This window comes from Haliotis rubra, unplaced genomic scaffold (assembly GCF_003918875.1).
Source record: "Haliotis rubra isolate DU_JTF1 unplaced genomic scaffold, ASM391887v1 Scf206, whole genome shotgun sequence".
NCBI classification, from domain to species: Eukaryota; Metazoa; Mollusca; class Gastropoda; order Lepetellida; family Haliotidae; genus Haliotis; species Haliotis rubra.
In genome coordinates this window covers 496,041-509,407 of record NW_025766070.1, presented here as the reverse complement: position 1 = coordinate 509,407, position 13,367 = coordinate 496,041, and the positions used below count along the sequence as shown (strand labels likewise).

The 13,367-nt window shown below is 37.0% G+C and overlaps 1 protein-coding gene and 1 non-coding gene across 2 annotated transcripts; one reads left to right on the top strand and one right to left on the bottom strand.

Annotated features, from left to right (window-relative positions):
- Window positions 1–1,060: 1,060 nt before the first annotated feature.
- LOC124276120 (uncharacterized protein YscB-like) lies at window positions 1,061–12,478 on the bottom strand. The gene is made up of 8 exons (XM_046711781.1): window positions 12,383–12,478; window positions 8,211–8,447; window positions 5,422–5,495; window positions 4,414–4,497; window positions 3,586–3,693; window positions 2,889–2,996; window positions 2,658–2,733; window positions 1,061–2,238 (listed from the first exon to the last, which is right to left on the bottom strand). Exons 2-8 carry the CDS (start codon window positions 8,404–8,406, stop codon window positions 2,057–2,059), a joined length of 828 nt encoding a protein of 275 aa, XP_046567737.1. The 5' UTR covers window positions 8,407–8,447; window positions 12,383–12,478; the 3' UTR covers window positions 1,061–2,056.
- A 475-nt stretch (window positions 12,479–12,953) lies between these two features.
- LOC124276144 lies at window positions 12,954–13,082 on the top strand. Its single transcript, XR_006898421.1, has one exon. It is a non-coding gene; the product is annotated as a U4atac minor spliceosomal RNA (small nuclear RNA).
- Window positions 13,083–13,367: the final 285 nt, after the last annotated feature.

Here is a 13,367-nt window from a genome sequence, read left to right as displayed (position 1 = left end):
CCAAACCATGAGGACGATAGCATCAACCTTGGACCTAGGTATCACTTGTTACAATCATGGCTACACTGATTTGGATAATTACTAGACAATATTAATACGTATCAGTGGCTATGATAGATTAAACAAAGTGACGAATTAATTTTAACCGGCTAAAGCCATTATGCTGTTGTTTTTTTACAAATTTGAAGCATAAATTTCAGACTTGATATTGTGACCTATTCTATGTTCTGAACTTCAGATACAGCTACTTTCAGTTTTCATTGACCATTTCATTGTACTGACAACTCCATTGTACTGTCAACTAACCTTCAGGAAAACAGTATCAGAATAAGAATATGTTACAGTCAATCATTCATGATTTTTGTTGTAAAAATGTGTAAAATATAATTTCTGTATTATAGAAATGTGTAAAATAAAAATTTGAGCATGATCTTATAAACACTTCATATACTATATATACAGAGGGTACCATCAGGAGTGTGACGTGAATATGAAAAAACATATTTACATATATAATAAATTATAAGCATAAATGGATAAAATGCAAATAAAATAAGTGTTTTCTCTCTGTTCAACTTCAAATTGGTTTTGAATCTGGAATAAAATTGATAAAACTACATGATAACACTTTAAAAAAAAGTTTTAAATGAATAAATATATCAGTTTCACATTGAGTTCATATGAATGACATCTTTTACTGAAGGCTTAAAACAGTTTCTTAACTGTCCATGTTAACATCAACATGTGAAAAAAATAAATCTACGATTTGAAATAAATGAATATCACAATGATATCAGGAAGCCATTACAGTTAACTTTTGATTCTCAAATATTCATTACCATGACAACACTATAAACAATGAAAAGAAACATAACTGCAACGCTCACTATCTGTGATATTTAAAAAAACAATCAAACCCAACATTATTTAAATCAACATGAATCAATTTAAGACAACAGTCTATGGCTATGACTTCCTTAAAATACATTGTAATACTATATGACCGACTGAATATTATCATAAAATATAAAGACATATGGGCTAAGAATATAGTATAATCTTTTGCATAAATTTCATTTCCAACAATAAATATAACTCTGATAAGTCATTCCACTCAGTCATTCAGTGCTATCTGTTCATGCACTCTCATCTGTTAGTTTTGATTGATTGGTATAGTTGGTACAAGTTTTGAAGGGAACACACACACATATTCACAGACCTATGTGATAGACCTTTTTGAATACTACTGGCCATAAATACTTTGCTACCCTTGAAAGACGCTACCACAGCATAGATATCCTGCAGAACGAGCTATTATACTGAACAACCTTTAAGAATAGGATATCATACATGTATGACATCATACTGCTAGGATATCACATAGATATGACATCATACGGGTAGGATATCTCACAGGTATGACATCATACTGCAAGGATATTGCACAGGTATGACATCATACAGATCAGGATATATACAGGTATGACATCACACAGGTCAGGATATCACACAACTATGACATCATACAGATCAGGATATAACACAGTTATGACATACAGATCAGGATATCACACAGGTATGACATACAGATCAGGCTATCACACAGGTATGACATACAGATCAGGCTATCACACAGGTATGACATCATACAGATCAGGCTATCACACAGGTATGACATCATACAGATCAGGATATCACACAGGTATGACATCATACAGATCAGGATATCACACAGATATGACAATTCATACAGATCAGGAAAATATACAGGTATAACCTCAAACAGGTTGGTAAATCACACAGGTATGACATCATACAGATCAGGATATGTACAGGTATGACATCATACAGATCAGGATATCTACAGGTATGACATCATACAGATCACACACACATATCATACAGAACAAGATATCATACAGATCAGAATATTGGACATTACACAGAAGAAGAAAACAGGATAGTCTACACAAACACAGGAGACATGCAATACAACCAAGCCAGGATATCTGGTTTCAGGATATCATACAGATTAGTATGTGAAAGACTTTTAGTATCATGAATCAAAGAAATCATCTTTTGTTGTCAGAGGTTTCTCCTCGTTGGGTCTTCGCATGAATGCATTGTCAAAACTGTCGACGGTGCTAGCACTAGCTGTTGGATGGAGGTCCCTTTGAGATTTCTTCATGGGACTTCCGAAGTAAGCGTGATTTCCTTCCCCATCTGATCCCCAGGAATCTATTTTCAGGTGCAAAGGTAACAGACTGAGTGAGTTTTGCTTTTAAAATGCTGTATGAAGGAAGTAATTTAAACATCTAATGGGCAGGATGACAACCATTTCTACAGTAAAATCTTCGTCACTTCTCTCAGAGACAACTGTGAAAGACTTATTATTCAAAATATTCCAAAGATACAGCTGTTGGACGAAGTAAAATTAATTTTAACTACATGTAGTTTTATTGATTTGAATAGCAATTATAGCTAACAGCTACAGTTTATTTAATCCTTAAGCCAAAGATAATCAAACTGAAATTTGAGGTTAAGATATTTTTCAGATGAACATACATACTAAAAGCCCAAACTGTCACACTGCAAGGGAGACAACTCTGTAAGATTTATTTTGCAAGGAAGACAACTCTGTGAGATTGTGCACCTACCGTCACTTGCATTGTAATGATCATCTTTCTCCACCTCCAGATCAACATCAGGATTATCTTGATTCAACTTCTTTGCCTGAAATAAAGAAACAAAACCTGATAATTTAATGGAGGAGAGGTTCATGGAAATCATGTCCAGTTGTTAAATCCTTAAACTGGGCTTTAAGTTTTAATATAAAATTGATTAAATCCTTCAAAATAGGATTAGGAAACTTTCTGAAATATTCTGACCTTTTCTCTTGCTCGCTTGGCTCGTTCTTCTTTTAATCTCTGACGTACACGGACCTCCTCCAACTTGGCTTCTCTTTTCACCTCAGCCATCTTCAGCTGCTCGTCAATCTGATGGACACAGTTAAAGCTGACTATTGATACGAGGACACTTGATCTGTCTCACAGTACCTAAACCTAATTATTTTCCCTTCCACCTACATTGCCAAACCCTATATGAAGCAAGTCTAGACTTTCCTCTGGATCAGGATCTCCCGACTCACTGGATCTCCTTTTCAATTTAAATGGTGTTTTTTTCTGTTTCTATCACAAGTATATATTTATTGATCATTATCACACTGACCATACATTCATGAAAAGGAGTTAAAAGCAAAAGCATAACACTGAATTCTGCAAATCACAAATCTTAAAATCAACATGGGTTATAGGTAGTTGTAAGGAAGCTGTACACGTCTTGTTAAGGATCATGTTGTTGCCATTGCAACTTTTCAAATGAAGCAATTCTATTAATCTGCTACTTTTGTAAGAATATCTGATGGACAGGACTTGCATAAGACATCCGTGACAGAAATAGACTTGACTTGGTGGTCAAAGAAATAGGTCAGATGTGACATGGCCCATAAAGACAAGTGTCCAGTTTATAACGTGATAAGTACGTTTAAAATTCATCTTCCAAACCCATTCAGAAAATATAACCAACCTGACTTCCCTGCTGTAGTTGTTGCTGCTGTTCAAACTCCTTGGCCCTCATCAACTCCCTCCGTCGCTTGGACGACTTCCGCGATGCGCTGACCTTCCTCTGCAACTCCTACAACAACGGCATGTTGAGTTACTTCTTATTGTAGATACATTTTCATGAACAGTATTTATCGGATTGATACATACTAACAAGTGATATCAGCCAGGTGAATGAGGAATGAAATGTAAACCGATGCCTTGAGCAATTACCCCCAAACAGAACGTTAATGGACACCAGAAATGGGCTTCAAACATTGAGGAGAATCAAACCATAGGCAGATCCAGAGGGGGGTAGCAAGGGTACACCTCCCCTCTTTTGTCCTGAAAGTTTATTAAATGACCACTGAAACTCTCGTAAAAACGGGTAAAATAGAACTGTGCACCCCCCTTTCTCAAAAAGCTGTATCCGCCCCTGCAAACCCCTCGAAGCCAAAGCAGTGGCCACTGAACCATCAGTGTCAATATTCCTGTATAAGGACAAAACTTTTCGGAATAAAGAAGTTGTTCATCAATAAAGTTTTGTCTTTATCTGATTCTCCAACTTCTAAACATGTCTTTCAAAGAACTTAATATTCCTGCAGGTTAGAATATTTTTTCAGCAATCTCAGTGGCTTGGTTGACTTCAGGTCTTATAACCAAACAGGTCATTGTTCATAATAGCAATCACTGGTTTGATGTTCCACATTCATTTATCACAGTCTGCAGTCATACACCTGGAATATTGCTGATGACATTGTTCACCACCTAACAATAGAAAGAGTGTCAAGATGGTGAAAAGATTGAGACTTGCCTTCTCCCTCTTGTCTTCTGCCAACTTCTGCCTCTCCGCCAACAACTCAGGCGTCATTTTTTGAACATTCAGAGGGGCTAATTTCTGTAAACATACACGAAACTACTCAGACAATGTCATGAGTTGAGGGCAACAGTGATACACTTCGAGAACAATTTACAAAAAGGAGAGAATTTATGGAGCTCAACTTCTTTTTGGAATATATTCTTACTCCTTCATCAGGTGAATGAAGTTGACATCCATTAATTTTTGCCTTAATGTGTATCACTTCTAAAGACTTTAACAATTTACAAGCTACGAGAAAGTACAGATTATCTATCCTCATTGAACTACTTCTGTAAGTTGTATTGAAATAACCTGAAGAGCCTCTCTGTCTCTTATCAATCACATATATCTTATCTCAAAAGTATATGATGATTCAGAGTGAGTGAGTATGGTTTTATGCCGCTTTTAGCAATATTCCAGCAATATCACGGCGGGAGACACCAGAAATGGGCTCACGCATTGTACCCATGTGGGGAATCGAACCCGGATCTTCGGCGTGACGAGCGAACGCTTTAACCACTAGGCTACCCCATCGCCCCATGATGATTCAGAATTTCACTGAATAATAATATAAAATGAAAGAATGATTACCTCTATTTTTCTTAACAATTGGTCGCCCAAATGTGGAAATCAAGAAAAACTGTTTGACTACTATCCAACTAGCTTGATCCACATTGTGCAGATCGATGCTCATGCTGTTGATCACTGGATTGTCGGGTCCAGACTCGATTATTTACAGACCGTCGACATATAGCTGGAATATTGCTGGGTGTGGTGTAAAACTAAACTCACTCACTCACGATTTAGGTGTTAGCAGCTACACCAAACATCTCATCTATTGCGTTGTCTATCCACAAAATGTGTTCCTCTTTATCCCACTGGACCCTTCAACCATATTTAAGAGTCAGGTGTTCACGTAGTACAAAGATCACTGGTGAATAATCAAAATAAACATTGAACTACCTGTAATCTGCGAGGAGGGTTCTTCAGTAGCAGTTTGTTGTCAAAAGCCACTTCAAATGCAACACTCTTTGGGACTGAAACACAGAGACACAGTAATAATACCAGCTCTAGGACCTGTGAAGATCCAGGTTAGAATTGATGCTTGTCGTAAGAGGCAACCAACGGGATCGGGTGGTCAGGCTCGCTGACTTGGTTGACACATGTCATCGTATCCCAATTGCGTAGAATGATGCTCATGCTGTTGATCACTGGATTGTCTAGTCCAGACTCTTTATTTACAGACCGCCGCCAAATAGCTAGAATATTGCTGAGTGCAGCATTAAACTAAACTCACTCACTCATCAGCTCTAGAGACAGGTGTACTGGCCATAACCAAAACAGACATAAACTTGTAACAAATTACTTGCACAAGTAACAAAAATAAACATACGAAAACAAATATTTTGTATTCACATTATTCACATTACACAAACTTGTATTACTTTTTATTATGTAATGACCATCCATGAGGAAAGGTTTGATTGTAATGTGTATTTTAGAAAATAAAGAACCTCTTCTTATTCTATGTTTGCATATAAAACAGAAATTTCGAGATTATACGCTGTATGTATTATCTGATAAAACATTTATTTACACGGTATAAAATAAAATCCCCATTGAGTCCAAACAAGGTATAATTTCACAGCAGAGACATCTGGGCAAATCAGCCTAGACTTGAGTTGGATATATTTTTTAATTGATTCTCCCTGACAAGGGAGACTAGCAGTGGACCAACAGCGCTCGCTGACCAGTCACAATGCCACAGCAAGTCACGAGTTGAGTGGACAATAGCTGCTTCCTGACAATAGCAGGTTCCGGACAATAGCATCTCGGTGATGCATACAATGAACATCGATACTACATCCTTGGAGATCAGATTTTGTTTCCATGTTGGTGGGAACACAGTCCATTATTCATGTAGCAGTTAAGAGCATGTTGTCGGGCAGCCATTCCATTCTGACTGTCTGTGAATCTGTACATGTACTTTCTTGACAACAAATGTAATAAGTCATGTTAATTTTGACAGTTTGGTTTAATTTACAGATAATATGCAGTGAAAACTATTTCTGCATTATTTCTTTTGGAATTCTTCTCCTTCATCGTTAAACCTGATGGATTCATTAAAAAGATGAGTTTTTTTACAACTAATTACAGGTCTGAAAAACATGTCAGGCCCTCATGAGTAACACATGTATATTTTTTTTATCAGGAGTCATAAAAAATAATAATTGTCCCTGGCTGAGTGCCGAAGTCTGAATTGTTCTGTAGAAGAACTTGTTGTTATCTATCTTATTATCCTTGTCAAAATTTAACCTTAGTAGTTGAAATTGATTTTCATAACTCTGAGGGGGGTGGGGTAGCCTATTGGCTAAAGCGTTGGCTCGTTACGCCGAAGACCCGGGTTCGAATCCCCATATGGGTACAATGTGTGAAGCCCATTTCTGGTGTCCCCCGCCGTGATGTTGCTGGAATATTGCTAAAAGTGGCATAAAACCAAAACTCAGTCAGTCAGTCAGTCGTAACTCTGAAACGCAATATAGCAGTTCTAGTATTCAATTTTCCCAAGTGAAATAGTTAAATACAACACAGAATTTCTGCTTACTCAAATGAGATTCAAGCTGTCAGTAATTTCAGCTACAAAAAATATTTGAGAACTGAACAAAAAGCTGATACATTTTATTGATGCTCATGAAGGGTAGGGCTTCGGTAAATACAATATCTTAGCAACGGAAACATTTACATGTGTTACGGACAACATCGGCGCTGTCATCCCATGCATGTTTTAATACAGATACAGTTTGAATACATATTACCTGGCTAGAACATGCCAATGGGAAATAGACGCCTATTTGTACAACCACACACTAGAATAAAATATTGATGGTCGCAATGATATTAGGTGAGAAAATCGATAAACAAAATATGAAACATCGTTGCAATGACACTTCATCTTGCCTATATATGGTAAGTACATAGCAACTGATACTTCTTAAGGGCACCTAGGTGCAGCTCAATGGTATTTACTATGGGATCTGAAAGTGCTATTGCATTGTACAGTACATAGCAACTTCCCTATAAACACAGACATGCTGAATGAGAATATTTCTGTGGAGTGGAAAAACATAGACATCGAATCTGAGTTTAAGATCTGATCTTACTACTTGTTTTATTCATTTTTGGATGCAGTTATATACAAATGATACAAGTATGTACTTTTCAACAAGCATTGCAAAAGTTTTGTTTCTAAAACAATTTTTTAAATTCTGTTTTACTGACAATCTTTACAGAAAGATAATTAACTCCAGAGCCTCCCTGCCTACTTTCATCAAAATACTAAATTTGGAATCCAAACAAATAATTTTCAACGTGAACTCATTTATCCTTGATGGACCTCAAGTTTTTTTGTATCTTAATAGAGATATTCCAAAATAAATCATTCGCAAGTAATTCCTTGTCATTTGAATGGTCAACACTCAAATTATTTTTTTATTCCGGATCCTTTAAACTGAATAAAATCTACTAGCAGACTAATATTTCCAGATTGGCTAATAACTGTGTGGGCAGTGCTTGTGTTGAATTATTGCCCTATTGAAGCATGTCATTGATTATATAAAGCTGTTTACAGTTTCTTTTGTGCTTTGACTTAGTATAGATTATATATGTCAAACAGTTCAGTTCTACTGAAACAAGAATTTTGTCTGGTATCAAAGAGATCCGAACATAGAGTAAGATGTCAATGCCCTACATACCTGGATTATTCGAATCAGCATTCTCTATGTTTGCATTGGAATCTGTGGATTTCTTTTCCTTCTTCTTCTTTGGCTCTTCTCCTATTGGTGAAGTGTGTCCATTTTTCACAGCATGATTTGGTGGCTGTTTTTCCACCTTATTCAGGATGTTTGTTTCGGGATCTCCAACCCCTACTGTCGATGAACCACATCCCATTTTTATATAACACAGCCTCCCTCTTTAAGTGTCTTCTTTTTCTGAAATATACATATGTGATAAAAATGAATTTCATGAATAGTATGATACAATTATTTTGTTCATAGTTGTCGTATCTCTTAACACCAAATTAATATGTGTAATCTTTTCTATAATAGAAATAAGACATGGATCTCAACATTTGGTTTATCTCAGTATCCAGTTTACCTCAATGTTCTGTTTTTCTTGAAGTTCTTTTAATCTCAAAATTCTGTTCATCTCAATGCAATGTTATTTCAAAGTCTACTGTTTTTATCTCCTCCATGTACTGTGTTCTGTGTGTTTGCTCTAACATATGCTGGGGTGGTGGGTAGCCTTGTGGTTAAAGCGTTTGCTTGTCATGCTGAAGGTCCGGGTTCGATTTCCCACATGGGTACAAGGTGTGAAACCCATTTCTGGGGTCCCCTGCCGTGATATTGGTGGAATATTGCTAAAAGCAGCGTAAATAACAACTCACTCACTCACTCTACAATATGCTTATCTGAAAGCAATGTGAAAGACTCTCACATGACATGTTATACTCAACATAACCAAAATAACTTAACACTGCATCAGCAATTTTCCACCTATCTGCAGTGACATACTAAAACAACAATGGGATTGATTTCCTGGTTCATACAGCGAGTATGTAAGGTTTTAGGCTGCTTTCAGCAATATCTTATTCCCATTTCACCACAAGCTGTATATGAGGTGAATATTATAAGTTATTTGTTATGTCCATCAGCAATGATAATGATTTGTGGCTCCAAGGAGAGAGAATCTCCTGAGACAGTTGTTCTATTCCTGGTTTTGTCACGAAAAATGTTACTTCTTGTTACCCTGCCTGGTACTCCACATTATGGGGATACAGGGTGAGTGAGTTTTGTTTTACATAGCTTTTAGCAATATTCCAGCAATATCACGGCAGGAGACACCAGAAATTTGGCTTCACACATTGTACCTATGTGGGGAATAGAACCCAGGTCTTTGGCATGACAAGCAAACGTTTTAACCACTAGATTGCCCCACCGCCCCATTTTTAAGGGGATACAACAAGAACTGCTAGACCCAGAGTCAGGGGTATCCATGTAAACATGGGTGTAGTATCTCAGAGGGCAATTTTTCTAAAACTATCATAAGTCCAGGCAAGTAGGAATGTGCCAAACACGAACACACATGCATGCACATAGCTGTTCAAGTGCAGTAATTTTGAGTGAGTGAAGATGGTTTTACGCCACTTTTAGTAATATTCCAGCGGGGGACACCAGAAATGGGTTTCACACATTGTACCCATGTGGGGAATCAAACCCGATTCTTTGGCGTGATGAGCGAACACTTTAACCACTTGGCTACCCCACCGCCACAGTAATTTTGAACACATTAACCCCATTTCACACCTCACTGATTGATAGAATAGTCCTGTTTAGACTTGTCATATATTACAAGGATTTTAGAAGAGAACATGTTAAGGATTATGAATGAAAGAATATAGATATATACACACCGACATGAAAGTGTTAATATCGTAACACAAATATACTTTGGCCTACAATAAGTATTAATGTTCTCATTAATTAACACAGACATCACGTTAACGTGATAATGTCTTTTTATTGATGTTCTATTTGGCCTTTCCATGTAGGTGAAGGCCATGGAGCATGCATACTAATCAACTTCTAAATGCCACTCAAAGAAGCTATTCACAGTGTGCGTAATTTATGCTGGCCCTGTGGTCCCTGGCAAGTGAAAAGTCATCAGGACCACTAAATGATAAGTTTGCAGTGGTCGTGGTGGTCAGTGAATTTTGTATTGATTTTGACGAATGTTATTTTGGACCAGTGAAGTACAGACAGGTCCAGTAATTATTGTCCCCTCACTGGTTCTGTGGTCTAGTGGGAATTTTTGAAAGGTTTCTTTCCCTGTATCCGCCATCTTCATGGAGACTTGGTAGTCTCAGCTAGGGCTCCAGATAATTTTTGAACACCAGGAGTACGTACTCCGTGATTTTTTCAATATAGGAGTACTCGAAAACCTTAAGCCTACATTTAGAGTACTGAATGGAATTTAATGGAGTATCAGTAATCTTGTGTTTCGTTTCATATATGCACCACAACATTGCTAGTCTTGTGTAAACAGGTCAATATACAATAAAACAATACTTTTTCAGATAAATACGTCTGCAAATGATTCTAAGACCGTACACCATTGTCGTGGTGCGTATCTGCCACGTTTTATAAATAATTTCCTACCGTATCGTGCAAATTTTTTATCTGTACATACGCCGATACGGCCCTTATCTGGAGCCCTGCTCAGCTATCAACAGACTGGAACTGTTGACATTTTAGTGACAGTGTTGGACATTATTTGCATGTTCTGATTTTTAAATGAGAATTATAAAACAAAACAAATATTTGTTATCAAATACATAGATACCATAGTGGACAACTCTAACCCTTAATAGGAGCATTACTGTAAATGTGTCCTTTGTTAAATGCATGAACAGAATACAGTGAAACATTGCTAATTTCAACTTGGTTAAACTGATACATCGACCCATGCATATGTTGTCAGTAGTAACCAGAAAACAAAAAGAATTGGATAAGTAGATACTTCATCCTGACTGCTTCCTAAATTTAACATGAGTTAAACACAGAAAACTGTAATGATGTTTGTGTGTTGAACATTTGTTTGTACCTGAAGTCGTTATATATTGAGTGTGAAACTAGGCTGGCAGTGAGGAAATATCTTGTGAAGGGGCGGTGGGGTAGCCAAGTGGTTAAGGTGGTCGCTCGTCACACCAAAGACCTGGGTTTGAATCCCCACATGGGTACAATGTGTGAATCCCATTTCTGGTGTTCCCTGCCATGACATTGCTGGAATATTGCTAAAAGTGGCGTAAAACTAAACTCACTCACTCACTCTTATGAAGGCTGTCAACTGGTAGGAGCTTATCAGCCTAGTTAAACACTCTCCACACAATACATGTGTGTCAGTGAGACGGAGTGGTGTTTGCCACATATACTAATTTTCACCTCTACACTGAAAACAACTAATTAATGGGATAGTCTCTTTGTTGATGGTGTTGACAAAAAGTGAGTATTATACAAAATTAGACACACACTTACTGGATGAGTGCCAAATCACTTCCTTTGTATCTCCAGATATTTTAAAGTATACTGATGAGTGAGTGAGTGAGGATTGTTTTATTCTATATATCAACCGCTGACACAAGAAAACGTTTCACACATTGCACCCATGTGGGGAATCAAACCCTGGGGTTCAGCATCAAAAACCCCACTTTAACCACTAGCCTACCTCACAGCATGAAGACAAATATGATATGAATTTAAACATTTTCTCAGAACTGATATACATCTTTACATTAACTTTGTCTTCATTGATGCTGCAGCTTCTAAAATGTCACCTCACAGATATTATATAGATAATTCCAGGTCAGAGTTCACGAAGAACTACTGCAAAGGCTGTCATATAGCCACCATTATAAACTATATAACCTCAGGATATATCAGAGCTTTGACAGGGTCAATTGTCCTGTCTCAATCTGATAACACCCCTATGATACTGAAACCACTGTGATGATATTTCTTCATAAATATTATCTTACATCACTGAATGACAATATTTTTTTCATATCTGTGCAGTGGTGTAACTTTGAAAATATAATATCATTTGGAAAATTAAAAACAACAACAAAAATAACAAAACAAACTACAAACACACTAAACCAACCACAACAGTACTATACCATATCGGAATTTGCATAATTTTACAAAATATGTCCGGTGTTTACTTCGTGAGTAGAGACCCTCCATTCGCTTCAGTAATCACATTAACATGAAAACTTTCCAAAATCACAACAAATCAATTTTGTGTATTTGAATTAGGGAAAGTGGCATTTAATCCCCCTTTTAATGACAGTCACTCATTGTCTACTTACTGTTACAAGTCCATATTCCTGCACAAAACCCCCAATTCACTGCTTCGCTGGTTGTTTATGAAGCAGACAAACCATTCTCATACAGGTATTCCAAACAGGTGCTTGTTTGTGACGTCACGTCACTCGGCGACATGTAAATACTGGGGGCAGTTATTGGTCAGAATTGTATTCTTCAATTTGTATCAGTCATAACTTGTGACTCGAGACCAGGATTTGATGAATATATTAACAATGATTTGGATTTGACTGTATTATGTGCTATCAACTATTGGCTGCATCTGTTATATGAAATAAAACCTTTTCGAATTCATGCAATTCCATACAATGATTACTCCCTACCGAAAACTTCTCATCAATTGCGCTATATTTAAAATTATCCTTGAATAATTCAGTCATATTGTTATTTTTATATTCAAATGACCTATTACTTATAAATGTGGTTATAACATGTACTGAAAATATTATCATCTTTTGATACTTACCTTCAAATCATTGACCCAACGTCAGAACACCTGTTTTCAGTGAAAATAGTTCATCTACATTACCTCCCTGGAACATGTATATTATTTCAACCGTCCTTATCGGGGGCTGCGAGCTTGCTCGAGGATCGCTAAGTGAGAGCAAGACTGCTAACACCCGTGAAATACGTTATACCGCACCGCCTGCCTGAATAGGTGGGTCGGGTGCAATTTTTGGGGCCTTCCTAGAAGGAAACCAATCTGATGAAATAAAGGTAGATATTTGTAACAGTGCGACACTCTCTACCCCCACGGAACTTTGTTTAAGAACGTATATTACCTGCATCCGATTACATTTCAATGTTATTGCCTGCTGAACATTTTCGGTTTCGAAATCATTATAGTAGCGCTTCATATAATGCGTCCTCAATACGATTGTTGGGCGTATAGGAAATTTGAGGTTGTCTCCCTTTGACATGTGAGCGATATTTTCTCCCGGTGTGAAAACGTCTGTCTCTCGATTATGT